Here is a 15,245-nt window from a genome sequence, read left to right as displayed (position 1 = left end):
ATTCTTGAGATTATGGTCCTCAATTCAAGAGCTTATGTAGGCTCAGTGTATTCTCCATCAACTGAGGTTCTCAGGTAGAAGTTATATGATCAGTTCTCCAGGTGTGGAAAAAATAGACAAAAATAACAAAAAATAGTTTTGTTAGGTATGGCTTTTACTCTATGTCCTTGGGGGACCCACCAACTTTTAGATTCCTTGATACTCTTGTTTTTTATTTGATTTTGACTATAATGAAACAATGTTTGGTAATTGACAGTTTTTGGAAACTTTCCCTGGGTCACTTAAAATTGTCAAAGATCAGATTCAGGTGACTGACTTTTTATCCCTGGTAAGATATTTAAACTATAGTTTTATATTTATTAAAATTATGTCCCTAAGGAAATTTGTATTCCTTTTAAGTACCGCCGCTTGAAGGTTTTGTAATGAACCGGGTCCAAGGTGATTATTTTGAAACTCTACTGTACAAGATATTTGTTTCAATAGATGAGCACACTAATGTTGCAGAGGTAAGTGTGACAGTTCTTAATAAGAAACAAAATCTGAGAAACACATAAAATGTACTTGTAATAAAGAAGACAAAATTTGATTTGATGATTTGGATAAATTGTTTTTTTTTGAACAGTATTAAAGGTCTAGTATATTTTAGGCATTTATAGCTCATAAGAAAATTATTTCTTCAAATTATTTCTTATTCATATTGAAAATTAAAAAAACTAACCCTTATACATTTTGTCAAATGACTTTCCATAATCATATTATTTAGAGGCAAAAAAATATGGATGGCATTTGTATATCCAGGAACCTTTTAAAATCATAACTGTGTCAGGGAATATGTGAAATAAATGTGTTTTAAAATAATTCTTCCGTTTGGGAATGAATTAATGAAGGAAGCATTTATTTTGCACTTACTGTGTCCCAGACATTGTACTAAATGCTGGGGACACAAATACAGTGGTAAAGATAGTCCCTGTCCTCAACGAGCTTATTTTCTTTTGGGAGAGACGACAACTCAGGGAGTGGTGGCTAGGGAGGGGTGCTTTGGTTACCATGATGGTGAGTGGGACCATAAAGAAAGTAGATTTATATAATCTATTGAAGACTACTGGCAGAGTGATCTAAGAACAGGAGGGAAATTGGAGGTGACAAGGTTCTTGGCAAAGTTATGGAAGAAATGGCCAGAGAGAAGGAAGTGAAATGAAGCATGGGTTCAGGGGAGCAGCAGTCACCAGTCAGGACAGCAGTGCCCCAAGGCATAAGGTTCTTCAGGGTATGGTGTCTGGTGTAGGTAAGACTATGGAAGAGATAATGAGTTATAGTGGTTGGGGCTTATCTTTTCTGCTTTACCTAGACTTATGCCATATCCTTCTAATTGAGTCCTTTCCTTTGGATCCTTACTCCTTTTCCTCCTTTGTTGTCTGGCTTCTTTACTTCATGCAGTCCTGTTAGTCTGTTTGCTTCTACCATATGGTACCAGTTCAATTCAGGGAACATTTGTTAGATTTCTATTGTGTGCAAGGTAGGGATAGGTACTAGACCTGAACTTCGTGTATATAGGGAGTTCTCAAATGAGGAAACTTGCTCTACCACTGTGTGTTAGCTCTTTCTCACCATCTTACAGTTTTAGAGAGTTTCTTTACCGCTGAATGGTGAATGAAATTGCCCAGGGTTACACAGCCAAGTATGTGTTAGAGGCAACACATGAACCTAGGTCTTCTTGGCTCTTTATCACTAAACCCTTCTGTCTACTGGGGATTCATAGACAAAAAGGAGATATTCTTTGGCATCAAATTAAAATTCCATGGGAGTGGGCAGGGGGAACGAGTGCACAGATAAAGAAATACAGGATAAGTGTGGAGGAAAGGAGAGTGGTGACAATAATGGGGAATGGGAGGAGAAGGAGGTGAACTCCCCCAGAGGAGTCCGAGTTGCTAAGCCTGCAAAGGAAGTTATTATGTAGAGAAAGGAGAGGAGACATGTCAGTATTTCAGGCAGCTAGGAGCTGCCTAGTGGGTCTGGGAGTGGTTAGAGAGGCCCCCATCTGAGCTAAGCAGCTATAAGAAGTCACCTGGGAAGCCCTGTAGAAGTAGGAATAATGAGTATTATATCCTTTCTGAACCTGAGGGTTTTAAAAAAAAATTTGGTTAATTGTCTCCATCACTTTTAAAATTATAATATACATTATTTTAATAATAATGTTCACCAAATGGTAATGTGCATCCTCCTTTATAAGCTTCTATTTTTGACTTCTTACTTTTGACTTTTTTCTCCTAGCTTGCAAATGTCCTTGAGATAGACTTATCACTAGTGAAGGTATGTAATTTTATATAGAAATTTAATTTTATTTCATTGTTTAAATTGAAAGCTTAATGATTTTTGTCAACGTTTTCTTCTCACTGTAAGTCAGTGAGGCTAGGTAGATCGGAGACTGGATTAAGATTCTCAGGAGTATTCTTAAGAGAGGAACAGAGACTAGAATTATTAAGCCTTTGGAAAACTGACCTGTATGAGTACTTTCTGGGTCCTCCTGTATTTTTTTCCTCAGATATATCAAGATTCCTAGGGGAATATACAGCTATCTAAAAAAACTATTTGGATAGTTGTGGGGTGTGAAAATACTTAAGAACCACAGTTATAAACTGTCCTGATACTTTCTTTCATCCATTCCCTATAGGTATTTTGTTCCTATCTAAGTAGTAATCTATATATTTTTATTTTCAGAATGCGGTTTCCATGTACTGTCGATTAGGTTTTGCCCATAAGAAAGGACAAGTAATTAATTTGGATCAACTTCATTCATCATGGCGGAATGTTCCTTCTGTAAACCGATTAAAGTAAATACTTTTATAGAATCATGGAATTTTTAAGATGCAAAGGGCCTTAGCAATTCTAAACTCCGTTATTTTACAGATGAGAAAAATGTGACTGTGAAGTGACTTAGTCGAGGTAATGGCTAGTTAGTGATAGGTCTGGTATGAGAGTTTAAATCTCTTAATTTCCAGTCTGGTGTTCCTTCTGTCATACTGTGCTACCTCTCACCTAACTTGTCATTCATATTTTAAACCTTAGTTGTGATAAACACAATGTTGGTTTATACCCCAGGTCTTGGTCAGAACATACCATCGATTTAAAATTGTGTATAATATATAAATGCTAACAGTAGATGTTTTCACAAGGTCACACAGTGTTGTATATTCAATTTAAATTTACTCATTCATCACTAGGAGTACTTTAGATCCACAAAAGATGCTCCTTTCATGGGATGGTGGGGAAAGTAGGAGTCCTGTTCAAGAAGCTTCTTCAGCAACTGATACAGACACAAATAGTCAAGAAGACCCAGGTGAGCATTGACTCTTGGTTTAATTCAGATTATGTATGTGAATATGGAAGATTTGAAATGAACTTAGTCTGTGTATCAAAACAGTATTAACTTTCACATATATTCAGAGTTGTTGCTGTTTAAGAATTGAAAAATTGTTTTTTTGGTGGGGAATGAGCATAGGAAAATGAGGATGACTACCAGTTTGTTTTCTTATTTATTATTTATATAAAGGTTCGAAACCTGTAAATTTTATTAAATTTTTCGAAGAAACACTTGGTTAGAATTTGATGGTTCAAACAATCATCCAGGATATGGCTATAATTGTGAAGTATGAGAAAGGCGTCTATGATAAAAGGAATAGAAAAGGATCTCTAGAATTTGTTGAGATGGTCATTAAATAAAAATGAAGTGAAAATTATTTTCATTAAATCTTTCATATACATGGAAGCTTTATTAACAGCGATATGTTTTTTGAATCTAATTTCTTATTTGTATGACTGGGTGCCTCTGTTAGTATTTTTCATATGTATTCATTGCATTGAATGAATATATACTTTTTCATCATCAGTTGAAATAAAGTTGAAGTGAAAGTGATGAGATTGCAATATTTCTAGATTTAGTGAACTGTTTTTAGTGACTGCACAGATAAAGCAAGCTCTTGATTTAGCTGATTGTAAATATGATTTGCACATTTTTTTTTTAATTTAGCTGACACAGCCAGCATAAGCAGCTTGAGTCTTTCTACAGGATACACGAAGCGTATTGCCTTCCTATTTGATTCAACTCTCACTGCCTTTTTAATGATGGGAAATCTTTCACCAGTATGTAAATTTCTTCTTAAAACCTGAAAACTTCTAAAATTATAAAATAGATTAAATATGAACTAATGTGATGCATTTGTACATTGCTTCATATAATAGATTAGTTTCTGAAAACAAATGTGCAAACACACACATATACACACCCAAAGGAGAGAGGTAAGAAAGGTTACCCTTACCTCTTACACAAAATGGGAGCTATGGGCTTGAAATATTGCATGTAATGTTAGACTGTTTGGGTTCATTAGTTTTGCTGAACTATTTTTTCCTCATTTTTATTCTTTATTATAAGTGATGACTTTCTTTGAGGGGGAGATGGGCAGGAAATACTGGGAAATGTAGGTGGTGTAAAAAACAAGTCATGAATGTAATTTAATTTTTTTTAAAGTATGTAATTACTTTTCTGGTTATCCAAGCTATATTTAAAATATAACTGATCAGTGTGTTTCAAGGAGCTTGTATCGAATCATTTTGTCAAATGAAAACAATCATTGAAATATGAAGAAAATCCTCTAATTTTTTAAAAAAGGTTTTTTTTTGTGGGGTGAGCGGGAGGAGTGGAATGTAGTTTATTGGAGTTTCTTAAATTGAAGCATACCTGATTATTAAAAAAAAGAAAAACTTGGAAAATATTTACAAATTAAACTTGTTTTTCCTTTCTTGGATTTCTCTTTTAGAACTTGAAAAGTCATGCAGTGACTATGTTTGAAGTTGGGAAACTATCTGATGAATCCCTGGACAGTTTTCTTGTAGAACTTGAAAAGGTAATTTAAACTTTCAATATGAAACTTTCAGTGTACTTATCTGTACTTCTGAGCAGAAAGAACTAATGGGCACCGATAAAATTAAGAAGCTAGGTGATATTACAAGTATCACTAGTTTTAAAATATATTTATTTATTTTCCTCTTTAAATGTTTTAAGTGCATTTATTCTTGTCAGTCTTTGAGGCCCTGACATACTGAATGGATAAGTCTACTGATTACTGGAAAGAGAGACATGACCATTAATTTACCTCTATAGAGATAATTAATTTAGTTATGTAGAAGCAGGGTTAGAAATATGGGTCTGGAAGTTACTTAATTCCAAAATAACTTTGGGGATGTGGAAAGAGCATTGTATTTGGAGTCAGAAGATTTGGTTTCGGGTCCTGCCTCTGCCACTTTATGAGCTGTGTGACTTTGGGCAAGTCTCTTCTCTCTGGGCCCTCAGTTTCCTTATCTGTAAAATAAAAGGGGTGGACGAGATAGCTGCTAGTGTCCCTTACAGCTCAAAATATACAATCTTGTGATTGTTCCCTTAAATTATATCTTTAATACCCCATTGTTAAGTTCACCAGTTGGTGAGATTTACCTGAACTTTACCTGAACTTTTGTTCCACTTTTAAATGTGGAACAGTATCCCATGGTATCACAGTTATTCATGTCCACTCTCACTATCCCTTTTAGCATCTTGAAGACTTCAGCCATATTTGCCCTTAACCAACTTTTTCCCAGTGAGTACAGCCCTAGTTTTCCTAGCTATAAATCTTGATTGCCCCTTTATTGGTGTTTTCTATCCCCTTGATATTTTCCTCTCTGTTGTGTTCCTTCTCTTTGTCTGCCAACAGTTTGTGCGCCTAATTTGTTTCTTGACTAATAATTATGGTACCTTCTGGTCTTCATTTATCAGCCCTGTATATTAATGTGCTATTTGCTGAATTTGTGGTAATTCTGATGTGTTTCTATTTTTAAAAAATCTAATATTATTTTTTACTCTTTTTTTGTAGAACTTTTGTTCCTGTTATTAGTAAAGGAAACATTTCTGAGATAATCTTCAATACTTTCCTTTTGTATGTCTTATATTGTATTTTCACTGCTCTTCCGACATTTTAAAAATCACATCAGCCTTTTTTCTTATCGAGCCCTTTTCTTTACTTAGGAACTTTCCTTGTGTGCTAACACAATGAATTTTGATTCCTAGGCTATTTTTTTTTAACCTTATCCTATCTTTCATTAATGTAGTAATTACCAGGTTAGTTCACCTTTCTCATAATTTTTCACCTTTTTTTATGGTATAGCTAATCCTTAATAAAGGATTCTGTATTCCAGTGTTTAGTTTTTAACCATAATTTACACCCAGTTTTTGAAGCTTTCTGATTTTGATTTAGCTTTTTTAGTTGGCCTTGTCCATTCCATGGGATTAATTTTTTTTTTAATATTGTATGTGGGCTTGTCCTCTAGTTTTCCAGTTCTTTGAATATATATGCTGCCCTTTATATACAAAGGTGATATTACTGGCCCAGTGTTGGTAGGACATGTGCTCTGTATTTTGTGTTCAGTTCTACATGTGATATGTAATACAAAGTTTCTGACACGATTATATAAGAATAGAGGTACAATCTGTGGCCCTATCCTATATTTTTCCCCTCTGAGAATAATTGACTTATGTGGGGATGTAATCCACAATCTTGCCTCTATTAGCAACACATTCAAATAAATTGAGTTCAGCTCTTTGACTGTGTGTTTTCTAGAAGAACTAGTTTTTATTCCTTAGGGAGTTTACTGAGGTGTCAGTTTTCTAATAAATCACTCTTGGTTTTGCCTTTAATCATTGTCAGCAACAAGTGATATGTCTGATTTTGATGGCCCAGCAGTGGAAGCTATTTTGTTAATTTTGTACTATCATTTAAAATCATTTGTTTTAATTTTTGTGTCATGAAGAAAGAGGGAAGCCACTGTTCAAGTTGCAGTAATATCACCCCACACATAGGAGCACTACTGGTATCATTTTTCATTGCTCTAGCTGGGGAGTGTTAATTTGAAACACAAGTGAATTGGCAGGGCTTGGTTTCATATTGCTTGAACAAACTTACTGATTTTTAATTTTAAGTATGAACTTAGTATCTATCTGTACGATGTTAATATGATCTGTTAAAGTGAATGTATTATTTGTTGGATTTATTCTCTTGACTTAGGTTCAGAGTACTGGTGAAGGAGAAGCACAAAGATATTTTGATCATGCACTTACTCTGAGAAACACAATATTGTTCTTACGACACAATAAAGATCTAGTTGCACAAACGGCGCAGCCAGAACAACCAAATCATGGTATGATAACTGCATATGATTTTTAAAGCCATGATTCCATGAGAAGTGTTTGCAATAAAATTAAATAGATTATCTTTACATATTTGATCCTGAGGGGTAGATAAAAGATAAAATACTGAGTTTATAACTAGAGGTATGTTTTTAAAGATAGTTCTCTACCATCTATACTTTATAAGTTAAGATGTGAATGAGCATCAGCTTTAGTTTTCCCTTCTCTTGCTGTCAAGTATGTCAAGAACTTGTTAATAGGTTAATTTAAGATGATAAGCTTTTAAACTCTTTCTCTTACCCATTATCCTTCAGATTTTCACTGATTCTCATTATGTTGTGTGTTCTTATTCATAATTCAGGTTTTCCTTTGGATCTTTTACGATGTGAAAGCCTCCTTGGTTTGGATCCTGCCACCTGCAGTAGAGTCTTAAACAAAAATTATTCTCTACTTGTTTCCATGGCTCCCCTCACCAATGAAATCCGACCCATCAGCAGCTGTACTCCCCAGGTAATAATATTGTAAAAAGAATATCTCCTCAAAGGGGTAGTAATGTTTACTTCCACCAGGAGGCAACATAGGGTGGCCATCATGATCCTCTTTGACCTTGAGTTGTTCTTAGAGACCTCCAAGATATCAGAATTAGAAAATAAACAATGCTGTCTGATGGAGCCACAGGATTATCGCCTTTGCTTGGAGAGTATACATTCTTAAAAGCTATGAATTTTATCTCACATTTCTTGGGGATATCTGATAAGGACAAATTAAGTCTTGTGCAGATGGGAGTGAAGATGTTATTTGATTTGAAAATCAATGACTCTGAAATCCTAAGTTATATGTCAAATGCTCCTCTACAGTTATCCAAAGTTAAGAAATTATCTTTGGAATTTGCAACTTTATTTCATCTACTTTTGTGCACATAGCAGAAAGTCCTCAGTACCATTTTCAGGCCTGGCTTGTTCCTTTTCCCAGGCCCACAGACCTTGAGATGGAATTGAAGAGCACAGGGTAAAGAAAGGAAATGGCTGCTATAGCAACAAGCATTCCTTGTGCTTGCTTCTTGTTTTCTTCCTGTCAGTGTATAAAGTCCACCCCACTGGGCAGCGTTCAGTAGAATTCTTGAAATGCAGATGTACCGTAACATCAAGAGGGGTTCTGATTAACTTAGATTTGAATGCCAGTGAAACATTATGTGGTCAGATTACCATACTTCTAGGGATGCCTTTACAGGCATAAAACTTGTTTTCTATGCCGTACAAAGATGATACTTATGATCCACTAGAATTTGGTTATATACTCGTGCTTTTTGTCCTATACATCTTTCTGTCTCCCACAGCACCAAGCACAGAACCTTGAACAAAGCATGTACTCAGTCAATGTTTGTTTGAGTGAATGGTCTCATTGCACTTTAACTTCTGATGTACAGTGGAGGTCTTTTCAGTTACATTCTGCAGCCTTGTCTTTCAGTTACTGGTATAGATTCTAGCCATTATATTTCTGGGTCATTTGAAATGTATTTTCACAAATGTAGCAGCCACAGAAATGAAATATTTAGCATTTTGTGGAAAAATACTTGGTTGTCATCTGTATTTAGTGAATGCATGAAGTTACTAATTTCAACTTCCCCTTTAATTTGGTATTGAGATCTGTTTTGTTGTTGTTGTAGCATATTGGACCAGCGATACCCGAAGTCAGTTCAGTCTGGTTTAAATTATACATTTATCATATTACTGGGCAAGGACCACCATCTCTCTTACTTTCCAAAGGTACAAGGCTACGAAAACTTCCAGATATATTTCAGGTATTCTGAGTGCGTGTGACTTTTTTTTTCAACATGGGAGGGAGAAGTGCTGAGGGGGTGGGAGCTGCTGTTTGACCCTAAAGTTAATTATTAAAAATGTTTTTAAAATAATGTTTAGAAGTGACTGCTTATTTGTTGGCTTATCTGTTGTTCATTTGTATCCTGTAGGGTTATGATCGCTTATTAATAACTTCTTGGGGTCATGATCCTGGAGTAGTTCCTACTTCGAATGTGCTTACAATGCTGAATGATGCTTTAACACATTCTGCAGTTTTAATTCAGGTATTATAAGCTTATTTGAAATGCTAAAATTTGACTCATTTTAACTCTGCTTAGATAGTTCTCTTAGAATGAGGCTAAATATTAGTTTGGGCTTGATTAATTTGGAATCGTGAAAATAAAGTGAATGGCTTCAGAAGAATAGATTCTCAGTCTGGCTATGCCCCTGATTTGCTGTGTGGCCTTTGACAAGTTGCTTAACCTCTCTGGTCTTGTTTCCTCATTTGTAATATGAATTAGGTGCAATAGATGATACTCAAAATCTTCCTAGTCTTCAGATGGTTACCTTAATGTAAATTAGTGAGGTTCTGTTGTACCTAATAGAGAACAAACTTCTAACTTAAACATTAAAATGTCATAGTTTTATGTTAAGAAAAGATATTTGATTTTAATTTTGCCTAAAAGAATACCATTATTATGTTATATAAAAGTTAATAGAGCCAATATTTTTCTTTAATGTGCTAAAATACAAATAATAGACTTTTGATGAAGGGTCATATGTTTATTTCTTTGTTTACTTTTTATGTATGAGTTTAAATTTTTAACTTGTGTACCTGTGTGATAGGATAACAGTGAAAAGGCAAGTATGGTAATAATACTCTTAAGAATAAAACATGTTAGGGTCAGCTTGGTGGTGCAGTGAATAGAGCACCGGCCCTGGAATCAGGAGGACCTGAATTCAAATCTGTTCCTCAGACACTTAACATAAAAAACCAGCCGTGTGACCTTGGGCAAGTCACTTAACCCCAGTTGCTCCCCTCCCCAAAAGAGTAAAGTGTGTTTGAAAGTTCAATTTCTTTTAAAATAGAATGTTTCAGCTTATATAATTTCCCCCCAAAGTAAAGTTTTTTTAGTTAGGAGCCTTCTGCTTATATAAAAAAAATTAGAGAGATTTGGTTTGTTGCTGTAACCTTTCAAAAAGGACAGGAGCAGGATGGGAAGTTGTTTACAGTTGAATGTCAGGGTGCAATTTTGCTATTAATACCACTCCATCTAGTGTCATACAGAGGCATTTGTGGTACCATGGAAAGAATGTTGGGACTATCTCCAGCCATGTGATCTGGGGCAAGTACATTAGCTTCCCTAAGTCTCAGTGTCTTCATTTATAAATTAGAATGATAATGTCTAGAGTATCTTCCTCACAAAATTTCTGTGAAGATCAAATTAAGATAATTTATGTAAAGTACTTTTTGAACTTTCAAAGCTCTATGTAATTTGACTCAATTCAACAAATGGAATGCCTATAGGCAAGGCATTCTGCTACGTGCTGGTAATGTAAAGACAAAAGACACAATCTTTCTTCCTAAGAAACTGAACAGATGAATGAGATGCCAGTTGTGATCAAGGAGGAAGAGAGATCTGAAGTATTCTTGGAATATGTAAAAAGGGAGAGAGGAGGAGGCAGCATGTCACAATGGAAAAACTACTTTGTCTGGAGTCCAAGGCTCTGGGGTCAGATCCTGCCTCTAATCCTGCTTATGTAGCTGTGAGCAAGTCATTTCACTTATGGTGGTCTCAGTTCTTTTATCTGTACAATGGGTGAGGGAGTTGTCCATTCTTCAGCTCTAGACATCAATATGACCAGGTATAAATTTTTATTATGTACCTTTGACATTTTTTATTTGTTGGTATTTAGGGCCATGGCATGCATGGAATGGGTGAAATCATGCATATACCTTTCCCGTTTGATGAATTGGAACTGCAAGGAGGTAATTCAACTCAGCAAATATTTATTAAGCTCCTTTGTGCAAGGTACTGAGCTAGGGACTGGGTAATCTTTTACTTTTGAATTGTTCACAGCTGGTTTAATAATCTATATAACATTCACTGTAGAAAATGGAGCAGAACATCTTACTGCTGTTAGGATAAATGAATGCAATTTTAGATTTCTCCCTTGATACTTGGCAAAGAGAAGGTATAGTGAACTAATCATATATTTGAATACAGGGAAACGGCTCTAGTTCTTTCTGCCATGCCTTATGTGGCATGGCTGAGTCTGTACACCATTCTGTTCCCCTCTTCTGATTGCTATAGTTTGCCAATATCCTTCTTAAAAGAATACTCAGTATTTAACACAGCACTCTGACATGGAGTGGGGAAGGACTTTTAAATCTCTGGTCTGGTTACTCCTAATATTGTGTCATCTTTTAACTTGTTATACTAGTATTTGGCTAAAACCTCTAAGCTTTTTTTGACAGTTATCATCATCATCATCATCATCATCATCATGATGTCAGGTCTCCACCATCCTCCACCATCCTATATAGTTAATAGAACAGCAAACTCTACACTTCTTTTATCCTTATCAAACTTCATCATTTTGTATTTTAACCCAGTGATATTGAACTCAAATTGAGATGGATCCTTGTGGGCAGGCTGATGGGGAACTCAGTGATGTTAAACTCAAATTGAGATGGATCCTTGTAGGCAGGCTATTGACTTAGAAAACCGCCAAATTAACAATATCGATTTTGTATTGTATTTTTGTCTATTTTGCTGAACATTACCCAATTTGTAGTTTACTTTGGTTCTATTGCATTAGAGTTTTGTAGGCTACCAGTTTGACATCTGTTTTAGCGCATTGCATAGCCTTTGAAGTCATTTAAAATCCTGATTCTGTCATCTACCATATTACTCATCCCAATTTTCTGCTTTATGAAGAGCTGATAAATGCTCCTTCTGTGTATTTATCCAAGTCATTAAGAAAAATGTTGAAAGCATTCAGGTTTGAGACAGAGCTCTGGGGCATACCACAAGAGACTTGCAGGTTGGCATTGATTGGAAGTCAGCACTCTGAGTATTGCGGGGTCAATTGGCAATGATCAACTGTGAATTCATGAAACTGTATGATTGTCCAGCCCATATTACATTTATCTTGACTAAGCACATCATCAGAGGTTTTGTCAAATGTAAATATGTATCTGTGTTTATATAGACATGTATGTGTGTACACATGTATGTATATGCACACTATTATATGTTGTGCTGTACACATTTTGTGTACATACATGTGTGTGTTTAAGTAGGAAGAATACTTTAAAAATTATTCAGGGGCGGGATATTTTTTGGTAAAGCACTTAAGTTCACAATGCTAATCTTTTATATATAAACTAGAATTCAGTTAAATCACTTTTTAAACATTTCTAATCATATGCTGCAGTAATTACCAACTTTTAGTTAGAAAATAATCCTTTCTTATTAACTAAATTTGGAAGCTTGGAATAATTGTTTATTTTTAGATGCTTGATGTCACAGTATTCCCTTTCAGAAAATGGTAAAATTTAGAATAATGTAATAGAATTGTTTTTTACTCTGTGTCTAAGATTTTCCATTTTCTACTTTTCTTGTCATATAGAAATCGTACCTGTATCAAGAATTATTTTAAAGGTAGTGCTTTGTTGCAAATTCACACTTTTCTACACTAGAAGTTTATTTCTACTTCCTTCCCTGTCCCCTAATTCCAGTCCTCATGGATAGGTAATGAGATAGAAGAAATTAATTTGAATGTGTGGATATCTTTTTTGCTTAGATGTAAATAGACATGTAGAAACTTGGAGATAGTCACACTTATTTTTTTTTTTTAAAGCAATCGGGGTTAAGTAACTTGCTCAAGGTTACACGGCCAGTTATTATTTCTGGGTGTGGTGCTGAGTATCTGAGCCCGGATTTGATCCAGGTCATCCCGACACTGGAGCTGGTGCTCTTACTCGCTGAGCCACCTGGCCGCCCCTAAGCAATTGGGGTTAAGTAACTTGCTCAAGGTTACACGGCCAGGTGTTTCTGGGTGGGTGCTAAGTGTCTGAGCCTGGGATTTGATCTCCAGGTCTTCTCAACACTGGAGCCCGTGCTCTTACTAGCTGTGCTACCTGGCCGCCCCCATCACACTTATTTCTAATAAATAATTTTATAAAAGTGGGCCTTTAGAAAATACGCCCTAAATGTCTGGTAATACATTTTTAAAAAAATCTTCACAGAAATAGCTTATTGTGTAGATGTGGGTATAGGGCACAGGTAGCAGTAGATGTCTCAGATTTGTAATTTTTGCTGATACTGAACCAATGAGTATCTCACCTAATTTTAACTTGACTTTCATTTCTTGGTCTATAATGGGGGTAGTGGTATGTTGGAATGAATAATAAATCATCCCTACTGCCCTTTCTAGCTCTAAACCTCCTATCCTAAAGTTTAGAATTCATCAAGTTTCTGTTATGTGATGGATACGTGCATCTGAGTGCAGACATTTGTTATGCAAAGGTCTCCTTTCTCTTGAACTTGAATTAATCTGGTGTCCAAAGTACCAGAATCACAGAATTGGAAGGGACCTTAGATGCCATACAGTTTATGTCCCTATTTATGGAACTTATGCAAATTTTCATAAACATCCATGAACAAATCCGTTTAGTAGAGACCTAAATATGCTTCTGAGGTTATCTAAAATAATTTTACTTATGTAGTTGTCTAATCTTTTATTTTATTTATTTTCCTTAAGCCTGTGTTCCCTTAGTTTACTAGTGATACTTAAGTACTCAAATGTATCTGTGATCTCTGATTCTACAGTACCTGTATTGAAGCGATTTGATTGAAGCCCATCTGTACTTGTCTGGGTGACTTTGCTTTCTCTTGACATCAGGAGCATTTCAGTGGAGCACTCTGGCTGTTTGTTTGTCATCCCTTGCTCTCGCCAGGTGACCAGCCTGCCTTTTCTTTCTGTCATGCAATTCTTTGATGACATGATTTACTCCTGTTCTTCTTTGGAGTTCCTTCTTGGTTACATGATGCAGCCTGCTCAAATTCATAGTATGTCTTTGCATTGCCTTTTCTTTGATAGACTTCTTTAGTTTTTTAGAAAAAGTGGCGTTTTATCTCATTGCCATGCAGTAACACATGAGTAAAATATTTGTATTGAAAAGATGGGTCTTTACTGTTGTGGATGCTCAGGGTCAGTAAAAGTATCAGAAAGTTTTGTAAAAGAACCTCACCATGCTCTCCTCCCTTTCAGCTCTGGGTCCTGCTTATTGTCCATTTGTCTTTTCTGTCCCAGATATTCTCTCTCTTTCTCTCTGACATGTTTTTTAGGGTATCTGTTACGACACCTGTTGAAATTTGAGTGATAGACACTCTTCATTCATTTGTTTTTTCCAGGACAGATTATTTTGAGTAAATACAGATGTCTTCTAGGAGGTTCTGCACTCTCTTGGGGCTTAATGCAGTGAACACAATTCTATCCACAAACTGGAGCATCCGCAGCAGATCCCACTTCAGTCTAGACGCTACACTGCATCCTCTCCAGTACAGTGGTGAATACTTTTGGGCTAGAATACTTCTTCCTGTTTATTAGAAGGTGATCAAACAGGGTTATTTCTGTTGTTTTATTTTATAAGGACTCTCGAGTCATTTTGATCTGTGGATGGGAGAACCTTGTAAAAGAACATTTAAGGGCCCATTTTGTTTTGCATCATATACTTTTTTTTTTGCAATAGACATAATATGGGTCCTTATATTCTGAGATGGTAAAAGAAGAGGTCCACTGTTGAACATCATTTACAGTAGCCTTCATGGTCTCTAGTAATACCTTCAATTTATGAATAGATGGTCCTTATGAAGACTTTGTGTAGATGGGAGAAGAGGCATAAAGGTTGATAATTGTTTTCTCTGCAACCTTTTTTTAAATAATCAAGGATCTGAGGGTTTTTTTTTATACTCTTGGTATCTTCTGCTTATTTAGATACCTTGTAAATGAATCCCTCAATGCCCGCACAGTTGTATTTCTTCCAGTACTGTTCTTTCTAGAAACTTGATTCAGTCAACTACATTTAAACTTCATTCTCATTAATGCCATTCCTACTACTTCTGTAAGCATCTCAGGGACTGTGAGGTGAAGATTGAAGTATGGTGGTTCCATTATCCTTGGTGGATAAAATTTTTTGGTAATTTTTTTTGTAGATGTTTTCC

The 15,245-nt window shown here is 35.5% G+C and overlaps 1 protein-coding gene across 1 annotated transcript in view; it reads left to right on the top strand.

Annotated features, from left to right (window-relative positions):
• The window catches only part of FAM91A1 (family with sequence similarity 91 member A1), a 49,550-nt gene that overhangs the window by 22,960 nt on the left and 11,345 nt on the right, over positions 1 to 15,245 (top strand). Inside the window, exons 9-19 of the mRNA XM_069081048.1 lie at positions 400 to 506; positions 2,272 to 2,310; positions 2,719 to 2,831; positions 3,222 to 3,337; positions 4,028 to 4,140; positions 4,815 to 4,901; positions 7,092 to 7,224; positions 7,575 to 7,723; positions 8,880 to 9,014; positions 9,183 to 9,296; positions 10,930 to 11,002. Of these exons, the coding sequence (XP_068937149.1) occupies positions 400 to 506; positions 2,272 to 2,310; positions 2,719 to 2,831; positions 3,222 to 3,337; positions 4,028 to 4,140; positions 4,815 to 4,901; positions 7,092 to 7,224; positions 7,575 to 7,723; positions 8,880 to 9,014; positions 9,183 to 9,296; positions 10,930 to 11,002 (1,179 nt within the window). The remainder of the gene's footprint in view (positions 1 to 399; positions 507 to 2,271; positions 2,311 to 2,718; positions 2,832 to 3,221; positions 3,338 to 4,027; positions 4,141 to 4,814; positions 4,902 to 7,091; positions 7,225 to 7,574; positions 7,724 to 8,879; positions 9,015 to 9,182; positions 9,297 to 10,929; positions 11,003 to 15,245) is intronic.

This window comes from Petaurus breviceps, unplaced genomic scaffold (genome assembly GCF_028583685.1).
Source record: "Petaurus breviceps papuanus isolate PSGF00001 unplaced genomic scaffold, PetGlider_PUasm1.0 98, whole genome shotgun sequence".
NCBI lineage: Eukaryota > Metazoa > Chordata > Mammalia > Diprotodontia > Petauridae > Petaurus > Petaurus breviceps.
Note: the sequence above shows the minus strand (reverse complement) of the source record. Positions and strands in the feature narration are given on the sequence as shown.